This window comes from Crocodylus siamensis, chromosome 15 (genome assembly GCF_052110815.1).
Source record: "Crocodylus siamensis isolate JL-2025a chromosome 15, ASM5211081v1, whole genome shotgun sequence".
Classification (NCBI taxonomy): Eukaryota; Metazoa; Chordata; order Crocodylia; family Crocodylidae; genus Crocodylus; species Crocodylus siamensis.
Genome location: NC_143409.1, coordinates 31,140,078 through 31,161,899, shown reverse-complemented (window position 1 = coordinate 31,161,899; position 21,822 = coordinate 31,140,078). Strand labels below are relative to the sequence as shown.

The 21,822-nt window shown below is 47.3% G+C and overlaps 1 protein-coding gene across 3 annotated transcripts in view; it reads right to left on the bottom strand.

Annotated features, from left to right (window-relative positions):
• The window catches only part of CIB2 (calcium and integrin binding family member 2), a 131,236-nt gene that overhangs the window by 1,430 nt on the left and 107,984 nt on the right, over positions 1 to 21,822 (bottom strand). For all 3 annotated transcript variants that reach the window (XM_090028533.1, XM_090028534.1, XM_090028532.1), the window contains one exon: positions 21,451 to 21,646. In XM_090028533.1, coding sequence (XP_089884659.1) covers positions 21,451 to 21,646 — 196 coding nt within the window. The remainder of the gene's footprint in view (positions 1 to 21,450; positions 21,647 to 21,822) is intronic.

Here is a 21,822-nt window from a genome sequence, read left to right as displayed (position 1 = left end):
TCCTGGTCAGTTTTGCCTTTTAGTTTAATAAAAATATTTCAAAATGAAGATTTTTAAAAACCCCAACAAATATATGATAAGCTAGTAGCCAAATGAAAAGGAAAAATCACCTCCTGATCCTAGTGGCAAACTGTTCAAGCATTGAAGTGTAAGATATTTTTTACTCTTCTCTCAGCATAACTAACAACTAAACACTCAGGTACCAAAATAGTGAGTCAAGATGGATGGATGTCCAGACTGAGTGATTATAATAAAATGTGTCTTGCATTTCCAAAGTTTCTGCCAGTTAAGGGAATAGTCTTTACATTTAAAATCAGAGATTTTGCTGGAAGCTTTCAATCTCTCTCAAACATGGATAGAAGAAATGTTTTAGTTTGAGCATCATAGAAAGATAATGACAAACTATACTGGTTGCAAACTATTCAACTCTTTAAATTCCAGTCATGGTATTTGCCCTACTGAGCTTCTGTGTTTAGGAGTTCTTCCTGATTTCAATCACTGTGTCGGGAATTCAGTAGTGTAGCTGAGGGGAGGATGACTGGGGCAGCAGCCCCAGGCGCCATCTTTGCAGAGCAGGATGCAAAAATAGCTGCTGCCTCAGCTGGAAGCTGGCCATGCTGCTGCTGCTGGCAGCTAGCACTGCCCCACGCACTACCACTCTGCCCAGGGCTCAGAGCTGCCCCATTATACTTCTAATGGAATTCACAGCACAAACCAACAGATTCTCTGGAGATGAGCCAGTGGAGTGAAGTATGAATTTAACTGGTAATAGCTATACTCCTTCTTTGGGCTCCTTTTTAGCAAAGCATTTATATTCTTATGTCTCATTTTGTTTAATCAAGTGCGTAAGTGCATAAGCATTCACTAAGAATACTATATTACAGCATCATACTTTTTGACTAGGAGGATCTACAGCAGAAGATTTGTAGGATGTTCCATTGTCCTTCCCCTTTTGCAGGTCAGTCAAGAAACAATGAGTTAGATCCATCTCAGATATAATTTCCCTGGAGTCAATGTAAGTACAGCAGGAAAGAATGTCCCTTGCTGACCTCTTTGCTTTTTACTGTTATGCATTTGGGATGGGAGGAATGTTCTAGCAGTTCTGCTCCATGCTGATAATTATTTATTTGTAGAAACCTCAGTTATTGACTTCCATTTGCCACTGAATAGAGCAGGTATTGCCTAACCCAGATAGATGGCATTATAAGATCTCAACTCAGCTTCCATTAAACAGTAGGCCCCTCACCAAAGCAAGAAGCTTACAAAGTTAATGATGATTTAACATTTAGCCTGTCAAGCCACAGCCTGTTACACCATTCTATCTATATTAGAAAAGCTAATAAAAAGGTAGATGAGGGCCTTAGTTTTGTTTCTACCTCTCTTCAACAGGCGATAAGGGCCACAGACTATGCCAGCTGTTAGGTGAGACAACTTTTTGAGACGCAAAGCCAAACAACACAGGAGCTCCCGGTTCACTGCATTGTTCCCAGTTCCTTCATATGCGTCAGGGGAATGGCAGGAACAAAGTTGGTGGATCCAGTGCTGCTGGTCGATCCAGGGTTGCAGCCTTTGTCCTGTAGTTGCGTACTTACCTGAATCCAAGACGACTCTGTATTTAAGATGACCCCGGTTAATTAGAGTTTATACATGGAAAATTTATAAATTTGTTATATAATGTAATTATTGGAGGGTTATCTTAAATTCCCCCCCCACTGCAATGGAAAAAGCAGTGGTAGGGGAGCAAGAAGTGGGGGAGGGGGCAGTAAGGGGGCAGGTGGTGGGGATCGGGGGGGGGAGTTGCGCAGTCTGTTCCCTGCCCCGAGCTTGGCCTCTGCCACCTGTCCCCTTCACTACTTGTCCCTCAATGCCTACACCCCCTAGCACCTGCCTTCTCCCTACCACCTGCCCCCCCAACCCCCAAAAGCCTCTGCCCCTTCAGCCCGCCCCCCACCTCTGTACCCCTGCCTGCTCCATACCTGCCTCATTACCTTGTACTTAATTCAAAGACAAGGAGCCTCTTCCCCCATGGTAAATAGGGGGGAAAACCCTCCTCTTGGATTCAAGTAAGTTACTCTGAAAACATAAGACACTAACTTTTCAAAGGACTGTCATACTACTGTAGATCAACAGCCCTGAAAACTGGCTTTACAGGGCTTACTGAGGGTGGAAAGTTCCTCACAGGAAAAGTTGAAACTAAAAGTCTCAATGTACTATAATTTACAAAGATGCATTTTCTAACAGTACTGTCATATTTTTCTTGTCTCTTGCAATCTAGCTAAGCAAACACAGGGTAGTGATTGGGGTGCACCGATAGAGATTTTTTGGGCTGATACTGATGGCCAATCTTTAAGTAGCCATATTAGCTAATTCTGATCTGATTGCCGATATGTGGCCAGGAGCACAGCTCAGCAGCATCTGGCTGGGAAGTCTGCTGTGGGGGAAGTGGATAGGGGAGGGAAGGGGTGTGGGGGAGGGGGGCAAATCGAGGCCCCCGCAGTGAGGGAGGGAGGGAGTGGGGCTGGGGCAGGCGCTGCACAGCCGGAGTGGGGTGTGGGGGCGAGGGGGAGGCAGCTCCCACTGCTGTGCACAGCCTGGGATGGCATGGGGGGCATGCCCCTGGATCTGCACATGGGGTGAGGGCAGGCTACCACTGTGGGCTGGAGTCGAGCTCTTCCCAGTGAGGGACTGGGCCAGACTATGCTCAGGGTGGGTGGTGGCAGTGCTGGGAGGGGGCTGGCTGCAACTACCCCAAATTTGTTGTAGCCCCCCTCTCAGCACTGCCACTTCCTGCCCCAAGCACAGCCCAGCCCAGCCCAGCCCCACACCGGGAAGAGCCCAGCACCACCCCTGGTTCCAGTCCACTGCGGCAGCCTGCCCTAGCCCTACACGCAGATCCGGGGGCACATGCCTCCCCTGGCTCCCCCAGGTGTGCGCACTGTGGCAGGAGCCACCCCCCACTCACCCCCCCCAGATGAGCCGCTCATGGCTCCATCCTGCACTCTGCTCCAGCTGTGCAGTACCTGCTCCTGCTCTGCCCCACGCTTTCCCTCCTTCACTGCAGGGGCCTCAGTCTGCCTCCCCCTCCACAACAGACTTACCAGCCAGATGCTGCCGGGCTGCGTTCCTGGCCACCTACGTGCTGTGCTGTGGCTGTGTGCATGCACGGAGGCATTTATTGGTGACATTATAGGTCACATCAGCCAGAAAAAGCCAATTGCCGATACTGTCAATTTTAATTATATTGCCGATCCGATATGGGACCAATGTATCAGTACACCTCTAGTAGTGATACATTCTTCAAAACACAATCAAAATGGCTTTCATGGCAACTAAAACTGGAGTATCATGCCTGTTTGAATACAGCAGTACTCATTCACTTCAAAATTTTCACATCTATAATTTGTCATTTTTTCCCTGCATTTTACTATAGTTGATCTCCAAGAGTTCTTCAAAGTCCCATTCATACTCCTCAAGTGTGAATTAGAAATTTTAATTAAATGGACTTCTGGTTCTGATTGTAGAATCAGAACACAGAGTAGCTAAGACCAGCCAGGTCAGACTATTTCCTAATACCTAGGAGGATTTAATCAGTTTCTTGGCAAGAAAATTTTTTCTGTCTAAAACTCTCTTCTTTGGCTATGTCTGTACCTGGGGCTGGCAACCTATGGCCCATAGACCAGATCTAGCCTGCCTAGAAATGCCATATAGCACACAAAACCAGGATGTGAAGGGCAATTTGGCTTGGGGTGGAGGTGTGGAGCTGGAAGTGAGGTGCTGGCAAGAGGAATTGCAGCCTGCCTTAAGAGTAAGCTGTGTTCATTTCGCCCATTCCCCATTCCCAGGTTATCCCTCCGCCACTCTTGCCACTTTGATCTCTGATGTGTTTGAAAATAATCAGAGGGGGTGTCCACAAAGTGGCTTCCTGTTACATTTCTGACTTTGAAGTCTGTGCTAGGGAGTGAATGGATGGGATGAGATTAGAGGTGCATCAATATATTGGTCCATATAGGATTGGCACCAATAAAAGAAAAATTGACATTATTGGCAATCAGCTTTTTTTAGTCAGTGTAGCCGATAATGTCACTGATAAATACCACATGCATGTGTACAGCCACAGCATGCACATGGCCAGGAATGCAGCTGGGTAGCTTGGAGAGCAGCGTCAGGCCAGTAAGTCTGTAAGAGGAAGGGGTCGCAGGAGGGAAGGGGCATGGGCAGATCGAGGCCTTCACAGTGAAGCAGGGAGTGGGGCTGGGGCAGGTGCTGCCCAGCTCAGACGAGGCATGGGACAGAACCACAGGAGGCTTGTCTGGGGTGCAAGGAGGGCGGGGGGGCAGCTGCCTGCCACAGCACACACCCCTAGTGGAGGCATGTGCCCCCTGGATTTGTGCGCAGGGCAAGGGTGGGGTACCTGCTGTATGCTCAGGGCCAGGGGCTGTACTGGCTCTTCGTGGGGTGGGAGGAAGGGCTGTGCCTGGGCTAGGTCAGGTGGCAGCAGTGCTAGGAGGGGGGCTACGAGTGGAGAAGCTGCGAGGGAATGCCATGAAGCAGATGATGGTGAGTGGAGGACAATCATCTCAGGGGCCAGATGTCTCACCACAGAGACAGCTCCCCCAGTGCAGTTAGGGAACAAATATGAGGCCCTGGCTGCACTGGAGGAATGTGCGGTGGGGGAAAGTGCACTGGAGGGGCATGCCGCCATCACTGAGTGAGCTGAGGGCACCAAAGGCACCGTTTGGAGGGCTCAAGTACCTTTATGCTAATGCTAGGAGTATGGGGGACAAACAGAAAGAACTCGCACTCCTGCTTGCAGACAATAACTTCCATTTAGTGGGGCTAATGGAAACCTGGTGGGACCCTACCCATGACTGGGTGGTACACATTGAGGGCTACAGGTTGTATAGAAGGAACAGAGTAGAGAGGAAAGGGGGTGGGGTTGCTCTCTTTGTAAAGGAGCATTATACATCTACCCTAATCAAAATGGGATCAAAGGAGGAGACAGTTGAGGCATTGTGGGTTAGGATACATGGAGGTTGAGGGGAAAGGGACTTGGTGGTGGGGGTCTGCTACAGACCACCACATCAAGAGGAAGAGTTAGGTTTGGAATTCTTGAGGCAGCTCTCAGAGCCCATACAGTTTAGGGATGTGGTTGTCATGGGGGACTTAACTACCCTGACATCTGCTGGGGGAAACAGTCAGCCAAATCTAACCATTCACGCAGGTTCTTAACCTGCGTGCAGGACCTTCACCTAACGCAGGAGGTATACAGCCCCACTAGGGGGAATGACTTACTGGACTTGGTGTTGGCTACAGGGGAGGACCTGGTAGGGGAGCTGCAGATTTGTGGTCACCTTGGGGACAGTGACCACCGATCAATCGAATTCACCATACAATGTAGGATGAGTAAGATAACTAGTACGGTGGAAGTGCTTGACTTTAGGAAGGCTAACTTCAGTGTGCTTAGGAGTCTAGTCAATAACATACTGCAGCATAAGAGTATTGGTGAGATGGAAGTCCAGGAAGGGTGGTCATTTCTAAAGGAAATGATCCTTTGGGCACAGAGGGAGACTATCCCAGTATGAGGGAAAAGGGGGAAAGGAGCCAAAAAAACTTCCACCATACAGGCGGTGGAAGCAGGGGGAAGCTACCAAAAAGGAGTATACTTACTTGTCCCGCACTTGCAAGAATGCAGTTAGAAAAGCCAAAGCAACTACAGAGCTGAGGCTGGCAACACATATTAAAGGCAACAATAAGTCTTTTTTTTAGGTATGTAAGGAGTAAAGGAAGGCGCAGAGCTGCATAGGATCTCTACTGAACAAGAAGGAGCAATTAGTGAAGAAAGGAGGGACAAAGTTGAGCTATTCAATGAGTTTTTGCCTTAGTGTTCCTGAACAAGGCTCAAGATAAGTCTCCTAATGGGTTCTTGGATGGGCATCAGAAGGACACCCGCCCACCAACTGTCAATGCTGACTTGGTGCAGAGTCACTTGGACAGACTGGATGTGTTCAAGTCAGCAGGCCTGGATGAGCTGCATCCAAGAATACTGAAGGAATTGGCTGGTGTCATAGCAGAACCACTAGCACACTGCTTGAACGCTCGTGGTGCTCGGGTCAGGTTCTGGAGGACTGGAAAAGGGCCAGTGTGGTCCCTATTTTCAAGAAGGGGAGGAAGGAGGAGCTGAGTAATTATAGGCCAGTCAGTCTCACCTCCATCCTTGGAAAGGTCTTTAAAAAGTTTATGAAGGATCCAATGTGTGAGAGGGAAAAATAATGCAGCAGGGAAACCAGCATGGATTCGTAGCAGGTAGATCAGGCTTATCCAACATATGGCCCGCGGGCTGCCATGTGGCCCACCAAGCCATTTTATCTGGCCTGCAGAGGCACCACCACCATGGAGTGTGGAGCTGCGGCGAAGCCGCTGTCGCAGAGCCACCACCTTGGAGTGTGGAGCCGCTGCTGAGTGCAGAGCTGTGGCGGAGCTGCCGCGGAGCATGGAGCTGCGGCGGAGCTGCCACCGCGGAGTGCAGAGCCACTGTGGAGCTGCCACCGCCGCAGAGCTGTTGCTGCCGCCACTGCGGAGCATGGAGCCGCCGCTGCGGAGCTGCCGCCGTGGACCGCAGCAGTAGCAGCCCTAATTTAGTCCAACTCCCTGCACAGAAAAATGATGTCCTGTTCCTAAGCCATACTAAGCCATACCAAACACACATACTTTTTGAAAACCACAACTTCCCTAGGCACATTTCCAGACCCATTTCACTGTCACTTCCTGTAACTTCATTGGTGTCAAAGGTCACGTGACATCACTTCCTGATGTGATACCACTTCCTATGTGGACTTTGAATATGGTTCGTCGGCCCACTGGGTGATAAAAAGTTTGTGATCCAGCCCCACATTCAAAAAGGTTGGACACCCCTCAGGTAGCTCATGCCAGGCCAATCTGGTTTCATTTTATGACCAGGTCACAAAATACTTTAGAGGAATCGAGGTGGATGTCATTTTCTTGGACTTTAGCAAGGCCTTTGATACAGCATCTCATCCTATTCTCATAAATAAATTAAGAGGCTGTGACCTAGATGTTGCACCCAGAGAGTGGTTGTAGACAGGTCGGTATCGACCTGGAAGGATGTGGGCAGTGGAATTCTGCAGGGTTTGGTCCTTGGACCTGTACTCTTCCATATCTTCATCAGTGACTTGGATGTGGGTGTGAAGTGTACTCTGTCCAAGTTTGCAGACCATGCTAAATTGTGGAGTGAAGTGCACACTCCAAAGTGTAGGGAGTGATTGTAGGCAGACATGGATAGGTTAGAAAAGTGGGCAGTATACAACAGGATACAGTACAACAAGGAGAAGTGCAGAGTGCTGCACCTAGGGTGCAAAAATATCCAGCACACCTACTGGCTTACAGGACAAGCCCTATGAGGAGAGACTGAAGGACCTTGACCTCTTCAGCCTCCGCAAGAGAGGGCTGAGAGGTGATCTTGTCGCCACCTACAAATTCATTATGGGGATGCAGCAAGGGATCGGAGATGCTCTGTTCACCAGGGCGCCTCTTGGGGTAACAAGGATCAATGGTCACAAACTGGCAGACAGCAGATTAAGGCTAGATATCGGGAAAAACTTCTTCATGGTAAGGGTGGCCAGAATTTGGAATGGGCTTCCAAGGGAAGTGGTGCTCTCCCCTATCTTGGGGGTCTTCAAGAGAAGGCTGGATAGACATCTGACTGGGGTCATCTAACCCAGCACTCTTTCCTGACTAGGTAGGGGCTTCGGACTCGATGATGTGTTGAGGTCCCTTCCAACTCTAGCATCTATAAATCTATGAATTTCTCTTCCATTTTTGTGACAGTTCTTTGCAGAATACTCTTTCCTGGACATTTTTTTCAATAAATACTTACTTTAATTCTTTTGTACATGGAATATATATACATTTAGGGACAGATCCTTTGATATGCTATGTTTCTCTGCAAGGGGACATCAGTGGAAGATAAGGATACTTAGCAGGGCAGTTCTTCCAGTAAATAAAGGCATAAGAAGGTTTTAGAAATGGTGTGTCACCAATTAGGAAATATATTTTTTAAATTCTCACTTGTTTCTCTGATTTTGGCATCTCTAGTGTGTTGCTAATGCCATGTTTTTCTTGAGTCCCATTTCAAATTGCTATAGTATCAGCCTTAAAATAAGTTTAAGCTTCCATGGTGATTTATAAAACAATTTCCTGTGGAAAACGTAACCAGTCTAGTAGAACAGAACACTTAGCCAGTGCCAGTTCAGAGTGCTAATGCTTTCATTAAACTACAAGCAGGTTTTTAATGATAACATTTTTGAGTGAAATAAACGCAATGGGATCACATTTTCTGAACCAGCAACTGTCACTATCATTTACAATTTATTCAGGCTTCTGGGATAGCAGCCAACAATGTATATTTCCTCTACCCTGTTCAGCGATTAGCACAGTTTTCTCTTAAAACCCTTTAAAAAATGTTTCCTTTAACAATGGCAGTGCAGATTGGGCAGTAGACTTTACTGTATCTTCATTTCCTTGACAGCAGTACAAAGCTTGCAATGGCTGTCTCTAAAAGATTAAACCTGCACAGAATTAAATAGACGTTTGCAAAGGGAGTAATGAGAAAGGGGAAAAACACACTTGTAGTGAATGAACTTCAGTTGGTTCTAGACCAAATGTTAAGCCAAGATGCCAATAAACAAAAGTTACTGTACTGTATATACAACATGTGTAGTGCTGCAAGGTATGGCTTAAAACCCCATGCTTAATTCTATACACAGGAGCTCATATTTAAGACTACTTGTGCACCTTCATAGGAATCAGACTGTCAGGGATTTTCCAGTGAGCAGTGTAGGGAGGATGTACCCTTTAATGTAATTATACAGTTGGCTTAATTTTAGTGACGATCATGCACTGCACTAATGTACCACTTATATATGAGGTCCTCAAAGTTTTTCACCAGTTGAGAAAGCACTGGCTTTGTTTTGCAGAACAAGGGAAGGAAACAGAAGTTACTTATCTTACCACAGGCTGCACAGTCAACAGTGGCAGGGCAAGATGCAGAACTCAGGTCCCTCACATATAGAGTTTCCTACTCTAATCACTGGAAGGGTTTGTTTTTCAGCAGGGATAAAAGGTAGGAGAGAAAGTGATATGAGGTCAGTAAATGAAACCCCTGTAGTTGACATTTTCAAAATGGAGCAGTTAGTGGGTGTTAAACTTGGAATGACTTGTGCCAGATATTCAGAGATGCTGAACATTCCTGGCTTCAAGTTGAAGTAACTGAAAAACGCTGGTGCTCAGCACTTTTGATTAGCAGGCTAAAGGTCCATCATTTTCTGAAGTGGATGCCTCATGAAGTGGCTTTTTGTGCATATATTTCAGTGGTAGTGTGCACCCAAAACAACAGGCCAAAGGACACTTGGAATATTAGGCGCAAGGTGTATTAAACCATGCATAAAAATGGAGCCACACAGAATCACTGGGTACTTGTGAACATATGGCTGTAATTGTGCATGGCTGAGCAAGTATTTCAGCCATGCATCTGGAGGAGACCTTGATAGGAGGATTTTTATAAAATTTTAAAACAAATTTTACAGCCATATTACACAATTAGGAAGATACAGATACCACTTAGAGGACAATTACTGCTAGTGCCACAAAATAGCTAAGAAAAAGAGGCCATAAAAGGAACTGGAGATAAATACAGGACAGACATAAGGAAACAGTGTTTCATTCAATGAACAATTAATGTTTGGAATAGCCAACCAAGATTGTTTCAACATAATTGAGATTGATGAATAAGTAAATAGATCTGATGCTGGGAAAATTAAAGCAATTCTTCTGAGGCTAAATGGCTGTCTTTCCTGTGCTTTAGCATCATATAAAGGAAACATTTAACATTTGCAGATTTATTTTTAATACAGTGAATATTAAGGAGGGTTTTTTTTGCGTGAATTTCAATTCGGACTGTACTTTGACAATCCAGTCTGAGGAAAGGACTGTGCTTGAAGAATGTAGGGGCCCAGTTTCTTCTCAGCAGCTGTTTAGCTAGGCTGCACAGTGAAATGCGGGGGTGGAGGCTTCAGTCCACCTAGTTTTCACCTTTCCTTGCCCACTTCTTGCTCATCTCTAGGGATGAGGGAGCAGCAGTCTTCCCTAGATTCCCTGAACAGGCAGCATGCTGAGCTTGCAAATTAACTGTTGATGTGTGCAAATACTAGAGTGCAAGCTTTCCAGTCAGACACTAGATGAAGGAACTGCAAGCTTCTCCCATGCTGTCACTCACCAACATACTTCTGCCCTGGTTCTGGTGGGACCACCAGACACAGTAATTTAGCCTTGGTGATCCAGTTGTGTCCTTGGCCTCCTAGCTGGGCTGGCATTTATGCGATATGGGTCTCTGTTCACTAGGAAGTTGAACTGGAGTGCTTCCCTTTCCAATACATTTACACAGGTTTTTAAAAACAACAGTATGTGACTCAAAACCTGGAGTTCAGCATATGACTCAAGATTGAATAGCATGCAGAAAACACAGCCCAAGTATGATATTTGGGGATCCTTAACGAATGCCTCCTTTGGTATAAATAGAGCAGGTGCAAATCATGAGAACAGATCATGTATGATGGTGCACAAAGCAATGACAGTAACAAGGGGATACACAGAGGCACCAGAATTGCAACTTGAAGAAATATTAGCAAATGACAGGGGTCAGACCGAGCCGGGCCAGACAAAGACCATCCCTGATGTACAAGCAACCAAAGATTTTAGCACATGCTGAGATGTGTTCCCCATTTCATAATAGAGGAAGGTCTGAGTTAAGTATTACGCATTACTTTTGTGACAGCACAGAAAGGGGATCAGTTAACACAAGATGATGCTACCTGCCCTGCAGTCTGACAGAGTATGTTACACAGAGCATGTCAGTGGAATCCTGCCACTGATGACAGTTATTAAATAAAAAGCTTTTTATCACTGAAGACCTGTGACTGAATTTGTTTTAAGCCTTATTGAAAAAGAACTTGCTGATCAATCTTGTATCTACCCCATCACTAAAAGCCAAACTGTGAGTATTCACCGAGCATCTCTTTCTTACAATTACTAAGAAAGCACAATGACGTGGTATAATTGGTTACCCTACTTCAGCAGAAACTCCAAAGTGAGATCAGAGGAGGTGTGTAGTCTGGAACTGAAGCGCACTAGCTCTGAAGGTGCTGAGGTGGGGCCCTAGGATCAGTTGTCTGGCATGATTCCACAATATATCTGGCTGTGGTTAGTAACAATATCATCCCATTATTTCAGCAGGTAATTACATTCAACAGTTACAGAAAATAGTGAAAGAAGGGAGTAAGGTACAAGCAGCTGTTAGAAACAATGTTAATATTTCAAGTATTGTTGGAAAGGTGAATTTCAATATCCTCCTGAAAGGTGCACTGTATTTGAAAGCTTGTCTCAGTCTATCCCATATCACCTACTTCTTGCTTCTCTCTTAAAGTTTCAATGTATTTACATTCCAAATATCTCAAAAAGATAGTTTGATAACTAGAGATGGGTCACAACCAGAATCTTCAGCGTGAAGGTATGAATTTCAGAGGCATGAATGCACAGATTCATATCTCCATATCCAAACATACCTTTGCTGTGTTCCAGAAGAATCCCATTTGCCAGGTCTGGTTTGGCTATAGATCTGAGAGCAGCAGCACTGTGAGAGCAGCCTGGTATAATGTTAACTCACACTCTGCCCTTGGTACATCCTCCTATCTGAATACCAAACCTTTTGGACAATCTCTATTGAACCAAAGGCTCATGCAGCTGCTCAACTTCTCTTAATAAACAAAAAATAAAACATCAAATAAAAGAGACTCATTTCATGCTGAATGCAGCCCAGCCGAAAAAGAAAAGTCTCCTGGAAGTTGTCACTTTTCCTTTCCTGTAGCCATTAAATTATGTATGTCTATAAATGAAACCATAGAGAAATCCCAGTACAAAGCCTCATTTTAGCTCTGAGATTGCACAGGCATTTGCAAGAATATTGCATGGCACAGGTTTTAAATATGAGAAAGACCTGTTTCAAGGTTTAGGGTGAGCGGCTCCGAGCCAGACTACTTTCTAGGGACAGGCTGGAAGGAAACCCTTAATTTCAGGGCTGTCTTATCTAGGTCACAATGTGAGGATTTCAAGATTCTTTCTACTGACACTCATCTGGGGAAGGAACATGTGAATCAATCAACATGTGGAGTACAGAGGAGGGAGTAAGGTCATTAGTAAGTCAGCTTTCTGTTCTTTTGAAACCAGTCTTGCCCTGGCATAAATTTGTACCTGGCTCTCTTGAGCTACAAGGGTTCCACTGGGTAATGAATCAGAGTTCAAGTGCTGGGGAGAAGATGTGAAGAAAGAGGACTGAGTCTTTAAGACTGGCAAGCACACCTCTTTGAAACATTAGTATTGTCAAATATTTCTTGCTTTCTATTAGCCTTGTCTTTATCCAGTCTTTGTAACTGTTACCGGCTCTTTGATCCATTTACACCAGGGGCGGGCAATTATTTTGGGTGGAGGCCCACTTACTGAGTTTTGGCAAGCTGTCGAGGGCTGCATGGGTAGCCCTGCCCCTTGATAGGTGCCCCACCCCCTGGTCACCATCTTGGGACTAGAAGTCCTGCCCCCTAACCCCTGACCTTTGTCACCAGAAGTTCCTCCCCTTGCCCCCAGAAGTGCTCCTTTCAGCAAGGGGTTTTGACATCTCAGAACCAGAAAAGTACCAAATTATATTCTAAAAAATAAACATCTACAACATTCATTAATTTGATTTAAAAAATATTTTGCCCTGGTTTACATGTGTTTGTGTAGTGTACACAGAGTTATCAGACAATAGCTTAAAATTAAGTCTTATGCTTGTATACTGTTGGGCGGTGAGTGTAGGTTTGTGGGGGGCTGTGGGTGTGTGGGTATGTGGGGTGAGGGAGCATGTGGGAGTGTGTGTGTGGATATGTGGGGTGTGGGTGGGTATGGGGTTTGTGGGGGTCTGTGTGTGGGGGAGGTGGCTGGGATGTGTGAGGTGGTGTGGGTGTGGGGGTCTGCGTGTATGGCAGTGCAAGGGGGGTGTGGTTGCATGTGTGATTAGCCCTACAAACACACACACACTGTGCCCCTGCCTGTACACACACACTGCCCCACCTGCGCACACACGCACACACACACACACACACACACACACACACACACAGAGTCCCTGCCTGCACGCACACACTCTTTGCCCCGGCCTACATACACACACGCGCGCGCGTGCTTTCTCTGCCCCTGCCTGCATGTGCGCACACCCCCTGTACCAGCACGGCCCTGTGCTCCCCGGTCTGGCCATGCAACCAGGAGCCATGTGGTGCTGGAGCAGGGCCAGAGCAGAAAGCAGAGAAATGGCTGGGGTGAGCAGGGCTGATCTCCTGCCTCCTGCTGCTGGCTCCCCCTGAGTCCTATTGCCCCTGGCTCCTGTCACCTTTGACAGACAGCCAGGAACAGATAACTATTTTCTAAACTTTTTAGGGGTCCCGTGGGCCAGACAGAATGGCCTGCTGGGCCAGATGTGGCCTGCAGGCTGTATTTTGTCCACTCCGATCTACACACTCATCCACGTACACAGCTGAGCACCCCCCCTCAATCTCTTCCATTAACTAGCTCGCCACAGCTTCTTTTCATCAGCTGTGAAAAGAAAAAAATTGGAGGTCTGTTACAGCTGGACTGGTAACTACTATGCCCAGCTTTCTCTCCTGAAATGTAGGCTCACATAGCATTATCAGTTTTGCTTCAGTTCCAGGACAGCAGGTTGCTAGTCTCTACTGCACATTTGTAAAGGAAGTGGTAGCACAGGCAACCTATGAAACTATGGCCCTTAGTGAGTCATCATTGATCCGGCCTGACCTCCATTCTTTTGAATGTACAAGTTTGGCTGCAGAGTTGCAACCTTTCCTTGTGTAAGGAAAAAACCCCTGTTCTTTTTAATAGAAAATTTAATTAATAATTTAGAATGATGCATATAATCTTTGGGGGCATACTTTGATGCCTGAGCATGTGCTTTAGAAGTGTTCAATGTGATGTACTTGATTAGTTGAGAGTTGCCTGCTATTTCTCCTTCAGTGTATAGGGGAGGCACTCATTGATGGATTCATAGATTCAGAGATGCTAGGGTCGGAAGGGACATCAACAGATCGAGTCTGAACCCCTGCCTGGGCAGCAGGAGTGCTGGGGTCAGATGACCCCAGTCAGATGCCTATCCAGCCTTCTCTTGAAGACCTCCAAAACAGGGGAGAGCACCACCTCCCTTGGAAGCCCATTCCAAATTTTGGCCGCCCTTACCGTGAAGAAGTTTTTCCCGATATCTAGCTTTAATCTGCTCTCTGCCAGTTTGTGACCATTGATCCTTGTTACCCCAAAAGGCACCCTGGTGAACAGAGCATCTCCGATCCCTTGCTGCGTCCCCATAATGAATTTGTAGGTGGCCACACGATCACCTCTCAGCCTTCTCTTGCGGAGGCTGAAGAGGCCAAGGTCCCTCAGTCTCTCCTCATAGGGCTTGTCCTGTAAGTCCCTAACCATACAAGTGGCCCTCCTCTCGACCTGCCTAAGTCTATTAACATCCTTCTTGAAGTATGGCGCCCAAAACTGGATGCATTACTCCAACTCCAGTCTGACCAATGCCGCATAGAGGGGAAGTATCACCTCCTTTGTTCCATTCGTCATGCATCTGCTGATGCACGATAAAGTGCGGTTAGCTTTGCTGATGATTTTGTCATGCTGATGACTCATGTTCATCTTGGAGTCTGCTAGGACTCTGAGATCCCTTTCCGCTTCTGTGCTGCTGAAAGGGTTACATCCCAGCCAGTAGGTGTGCTGGATATTTTTGCACCCTAGGTGTAGCACTCTGCACTTGTCCTTGTACTGCATCTTATTGTGTACCGCCCACTTTTCTAACCTATCTGTCCTGGGAGGCAGGGTAACAAACATCACTTACCGGCAGCCCGGGATGAGACACACATGGGTCAGGAGAAGAAACCTGTGTGGCTCATTAGCCGCCTTTTTGTGCGGTTATGGCTGACCGGTGATGTCAGCATTGGATGCCGGCCGGCAAGGATAAAAATGGCAGGTGCAGCAGCGGAGGGGGTGGATAGCCAGGAAACAGCCACAGCCACCCAAGGGGGTGGAAAAGACCGCGCACGCTGGACCCCAGGAGCTGAATGAGCTGGAGCTGACTCGGGCCGGAGAGAGAGGGGTTCCCTGACAGAGATACACGTCAGGCAGCAGTGAGACAACGGGCTTGCCAGCTGTATGGAGGATTGAGACAGTCCCAGGGAACACATCAGAACTGAGGTGGGAGTGCCATGGCGACGGGGTGCGAGAGCAGGCCCCACAGGGGGTGAAGACCCAGGGAAAACCCTCAAGGGGTTTGTAGTCGGGGAGGGTATCGCCGCTGGGGTCCTCCATACTAAGGGATGGACGGGTGATGGGTCCAGAGGCGACGAGACAAGAGGAGCATGTCCCCCCCACACTGGGCTCTGGTGTGGGGTATTAGAGGGGTAGGGTTGAAGTTACTATCCAGTTTGGTTGTTACAGTACTTTTTTTGTGTGTGTTCCAAGTTCTACGAGGTATAGGGGCATAGGGAGTTGAGATAAGTAACCTGGGGTGTGGCGGTAGGGAAGTTGCTACGGAATTGCTACCCCGGGGGGGGGGTTGGCACCCAGGAAAGTGAGGAATGAGAATACAGAAAGTAGCTGGGGGTGCCTGGGAGGGCAGACCGGGCTCAAAGCTGAGGATAGCAATAAGGCAACTGTGGGGAGAGTGACCCCAGAGACAGAGGCCATAGACAACAACTGGGCAACTCACCAGAGGTGGCATGAGGCCGGGGTGTAGGGGTGGTGGAGCCCTGTGAGAAACCGCCGGGCAGGACCTGGGCTACCCCAGGTATCCCGCTAACCCACCCTGCCAACTGAGGAACACCAAGTCGTGGCAGACGAGAGTGGGGCGGGTGGTGCGGGAAAAGAGAACTACCCCAGCAATGATACAGACCTGGAAGTTGCGTAACATCTGTCAACTGGGCAAAGGCGGCCTGAGAGCAACTATTCAAACCCCCTCGGTGACACTATCCAGGTCTGCCTACAATCACTCCCTACACTCTGGAGTGTGCACTTCACCCCACAATTTAGCATGGTCCGCAAACTTGGACAGAGTACACTTCACACCCACATCCAAGTCAGTGATAAAGATATTGAAGAGCACGGGTCCAAGGACCAAACCCTACGGAACCCCACTACCCACATCCTTCCAGGTCAATACCGACCCGTCTACAACCATTCTCTGGGTGCAACATCTAGGTCACAGCCTCTTAATGTATTTATGAGAATAGGATGAGATACAATATCGAAGGCTTTACCCCAAGAAGTGCCCTGGTGAACAGAGCATCTCTGATTCCTTGCTGCTCCCCGCTAATGAATTTGTAGGCAGTCACAAGATGACCTCTCAGTCTTCTCTTGCAGAGGCTGAAGAGATCCAGGTCCCTAAGTCTCTCCTCATAGGGCTTGGCCTGCAAACCCTTAACCATACAAATGGCTCTCCTCTGGACCCTCTCAAGGTTGTCCACATCCTTCTTAAATTATGGAGCCCAAAACTGGATGCAGTACTCCAACTGCAGTCTGACCAATGCCGCATAGAGAGGAAGTATCACCTCCTTGGTCCTATTTGTCATGCATCTCCTGATGCATGATAAAGCATGGTTAGCTTTGCTGATGATTTCGTCACACTGATGACTCATGTTCATCTTGGAGTCCACTATGACTCTCAGATCTCTTTCCACTTCTGTGCTACTGAGAGGGTTATTTCCCAGCCAGTAAGTGTGCTGGATATTTTTACACCCTACGTGCAGCATTCTGCATTTGTTCTTGTTGAACTGCATCCTATTGTGTTCTGCCCACTTTTCCAACCTGTCCAGGTATGCCTGCAATCATTCCCTACCCTCCAGTGTATTCACCTGACCTCACAATTTAGTATCTTCTGCAAACTTGGACAGAGTACACTTCACACCCACATCCAAGTTACTGATGAAGACATCGAAGAATACCGGTCCAAGGACCGAGCCCTCTGGGACCCCACTGCCCACATCATTCCAGGTCAATACTGACCCGTTCACTACTACTCTCTGGGTGCGACCCCCAAGCCGATTTGCCACCCGCCGGACTGTGTAATCATCTAAGTCACAGCCTGTTAATTTATTAATGAAAATAGGATGAGATACCATATCGAAGGCCTTCCTAAAGTCCAAGTAAATGACATCCACCTCCACTCCTGCATCCAAACATTTTCCTCCCCTCCCATCCCTATTCAGCTGAGCTGGGTGGGAGCCGCGCTCCTGAGCTGTGTAAACAAGTCCTGCTAACATGACAGTGGGTTAGAGGTGAGGGGCAGCTAAGGGGGCACTGACCCCTGGGGAGAGGGGGACTGCTTACTGGGGGATCCCTGGTTATCCCTGGTGAGGGGAGGCTCTGGACTGGGCTGGGCGGGGTTTCCTCATGGGAAGGGGCTACCGGCTGACTTTTCTGTGCATGTGCAGAGCAGCCTGAGCCTTCATTGATTGGTGCAGGAAATTCAAACCGCAACAATTGGGACCTGGACACCGAAGAGAGCACACATGTGCACTAGTGCACATGTGCCCTCAACTTCCCCCTGACCGCACTGAGCAGAGCACCAAGAAGTCAGCAGTAGCAATAAGGTAAGCTGGGCACGGAGGGGGAAGAGTGAGGAGGAGCTGGGCCAGCTGTAGGGAATTGGAAACGGGTTTTCCTCCCCTTCTATCACTATATAGCCAAGCCAGGTGGGATCCACGCTCCCGAGCTACGCAAACAGGCCTTGCAAACAGGCACGCTCTTCAGGGGTGCGCCAGAGTTTATGCGGGAGTGGGTTACAGTGAGGGGCAGCTGAGGGGGCACTGACCCCTGGGGAGAGGGGGGCTTCTTACCCCTGGTTATCCATGGTGAAGGGAGGCTCTGGGCTGAGCTGGGCCCAGAGGGAGACTATCCCATTGTGAGGGAAAGTGGGAAAAGGGCCCAAAAACCCTCTATGGCTAAACAGAGAAGTCCAGGGAAGCCTAAGTGAAAAAAAAGAGGCACATGTGCACTGATGAAGTTACAGCTCCTCTTGAGTTGATGCTCCCTGTGTGCACAAAGCTCAGTCCCCAACCAACGTTAGTGGAATATAACTTTCTAATGCATGGGTGTAAAAAAATTCACCTGTGGAGCTGCATCATCTGGCCCCTGATGCTGTCCTTGGGTCTCAGACTGACCTATAAACCACATGCTGTGTGCACTGAAGCAGCCCTGTGTACAAGGCCCAGGATGCAAGCCACATGTTGTGCCCACCCCTGCTAGTCCCGGGCACACATCACACACTGAGACCCATACTGCACATGGCAACGCACATGGGACCAGTCCATGATCAGTCCCCTTCCCTGCATGCCCGATGGTCCAGCACCCAGGCCAAATGATTAGTGTGGGGCTGGACCATAAGCCAGATCAGGCTCACAGACCCACCATCTGCATACCAGATGCAGCAGACATGGTGACACTCTGGTAGTCAGGTGCTGCATGTGACTCACACCCTTGAGCAACTGCTGTATCTGACGTGCAGGGAGTGGTGTCCACAGGCCCGATCCAGCATGCAGGGATGCTATTCATTCAGCCCATAGATCAGTCCTGTGCTGCTCATTTGGCCAATGGGGCCAAATAAATTTGACACCCCAGTTCTAATGCAATATGTCATTACTCAGAGATGTCTAGAGCTGCACTGATATATCGATCCATATCAGATCATCAGTTTTCCCTTTATCAGTGCCATTATTAGCAATCGGCTCTTTTTGGTCGGTGTAGCTGATAATGTCACTGATAAATGCCCCGTGCATGTGAGCAGCCACAGCATGGATGAGGCCAGGAATGCAGCCTGGCATCATGGAGAGTAGCATCTGGCCATAAGTCTGCAAGGGTGGGGGGTGAGAGGGGGAACGGGCATGTGGGGGTAGATCGAGGCCCCCACGTAATGGAGCTAGTGACAGAGCAGGGGCAGGTGCTGTCTGGGCAGGGCGTGGGATGGAGCTGTGGGTGGCTTGTCTGGGGGGCACAGGTGAATGGGGGAGCACTCCCCAACACTGCACGCACCCCTGGGGGAGGCATGGGGGGCATGTGCCCGCCCAGATTTATGCATGGGGTGAGGGCAGGCTCAGAGCCAGGGGCTGAGCTGGCCTCTTCTTAGGGGGGAGGCTGGGCTGGGGCTATGCTGAGGGAGGCTGGGGATGGGGCAGAGTGGGTGGCAGTGCTGGGAGGGGTGGCTACAGCTGCCCCAAAATTCACTGTAGCTCCCTGTACCTCTCCCCTCCTAGTGCTGTCAACCCACCCCAAGCACAGCCCAGGCCCAGCCTCCTAGCAGGGACGAGGCTGGTGCAGCCCCTGACCCTGCCCTTGCCCCATGTCCAAATCCAGGGGGCATATTACCCCCATGCATTCCCCATGGATGCATACAGTGTTGGGGAGTGCTCCCCCCCTTTCCCACTCCCCTGTCCTCTAGACACACATAGAAAACCTACAAATAGTTGGTGGTGCTAAGTTTAGAGGTCCAAATTTGGATCTATGTTTTGTTTTTAACTTACACTGACTCTTCTATGGAGCCCATGTAATTCTTTAGATATGATTTTTCTCCCCAGGTGTTTCCTCCAATGCTCTGCTATTGTTTCTAAAATCAGTGCTACTAAGAGCAACCCTACCTGAATCAATATTGTGTGGAAAAAGGTAGGGCAGTATGGCACCTTAGAGACTAACTGGTTCCACACCAACTTAACAGTGGGCAATTATTGTTAGTCTTGGATTCAAGGTCTCAAAGTTCAGAGCCAGAATAACACAGAGGCAGAATTCAGATTTGGGGTTTCTGCTCAGTCCACCGCACAATCAGGGCCTGGATCCATATTTCTCCTTCCCCAAATTTGGGAGTATTATGCTCTGTAGTTCCCTTATTTAAATATTATGGTGTAATTCAGTCACACAAACCCTGAGCAACTAAGCAAAGGTAGAATTAGAGCAATAGGGATTTGGGGACACACAAGCACAGACTCCCTTGGTTCCTTTTCTAATTTGCACCACTCTACTAGCTTTGCCCTCCCTCCAGGGTGCTATGCACAGATCACTGACTGAGGCATCCACATCTTGAAATGTTTCTGTGCTGCAGCTGAGAGCTGACCAGCCTACCTCAGACCTAAACTTGGTCATTCCAACCTACAACCAGAAAACTTATACACCATTGTGCTAGACGGTCAATCTATCTATACTATTTTATTAACGTGTAAAAAGCTCTCTGGCCTTCAGTTACACTCCTTTAAATATGCAATTTGTAGAGAAAATCAGAAGCCTGATATCTTTGGCAAACTGATGATATGTGTAGGTTAAATAACCAAGTTTAGTTTTAAGCTTAACTCTCCTCTTTTAGCTGAGAAAGCATTTTCTGGCTTAGTAATAGACTTGGGTAGCTGTTAGAAACTGAAACAAATCAGCTTCCAAAAAACCCATGTCAAATTAACTATAGATCAAGGGAAAAGCACAGTACTTAATTATTTTAATTTGCTCTGTATCACCAGTTTGAATTGTACAGCTGCAAAAATCTTTGGCTTTCCCTTTGTGAGGAAAAATAACTAGCATACATTCATGCATATTCATGACATATTTGCCAATTATATAAATTACTATAATTATCCCATCTTCCACTAGCCCTACAAAACTCACTGTTGCTTATTTCCTATTTCAGACCAGAAGGATACTCTTCAGATTAATCTTTACTAGTCATAAATTCTTTGTATTTTTAACAATCAATACAAGTTGGAGTCCTAATTATATGGTTAGCCATCCTTATTCTCCTCACGATTTCATTGAAGAAAATCAACTTGGTATAAGAGGCTTTCAGAACCTCTCAGAATTGGTCTGTTATTAGTGAAAGTCAGGCCTCTATTTACAAATTAACCTGGACTTCTGCTATCAAAGAAAGTTCTGGGACCTGAAAGGACACTGTTTTCAAGATGAAAAAAGAATTTTGCAGACCTAGAGGCAAAGGTGAGTAGGAGGCACACACAGCTCTGCTTCCCTATGAAGGTTTAATAGGGTTCATTACACAAAGAATTGACATATCTTCATCTTCTGGCATGAGTAGCTACACTATTAATGGAGAAAGTGCAGTGACTTTGAATGGGAGGGCAGAACATTAAAAAGCCTTAACCATTGCTGCTCTCAAAACTGGTTATATTGTAACTCAGCCTTTGCCTCTGTCTTCAGCTACTCCTTCCTGTTAACACTTGCAAGGTGCAAAATAGAAAGAGGTAATGAGGACAAAATAATGAAAGGAATAATATTTGAGCTGTTTTAAAGCAATTCTTTTACCTGAGAAAGTCCGGTGCTTTGGAAATCATGTTCTCAAAGTCTGAAAATCCTAGTTTCCCATCACCATCCATATCAGCTTCTTCTATCACTTTCTCACACACTAGAACACTTTCTTCTGCTGTTAGCTCTTCTCTTGTCAGCTTGTTGAGGGTTTTTTCTAGGTCAGCTTTACAAATGAAGTTATCTGTGTTAAAATCTAAACAGAGGAAGAAATAAAAGATTATCAACCTCCAGATAAGTTCAAACTCCAGATAAGTCCCCTTGAAACAGAATGTGTACAAAAGTGCATTTACAAACTATTTCTGATTTCATTCCTTGCAATCCTGAGGCCAAGTTCTCTTCAGTAGGTAATAAGCAGAGATCCAGGTTTTC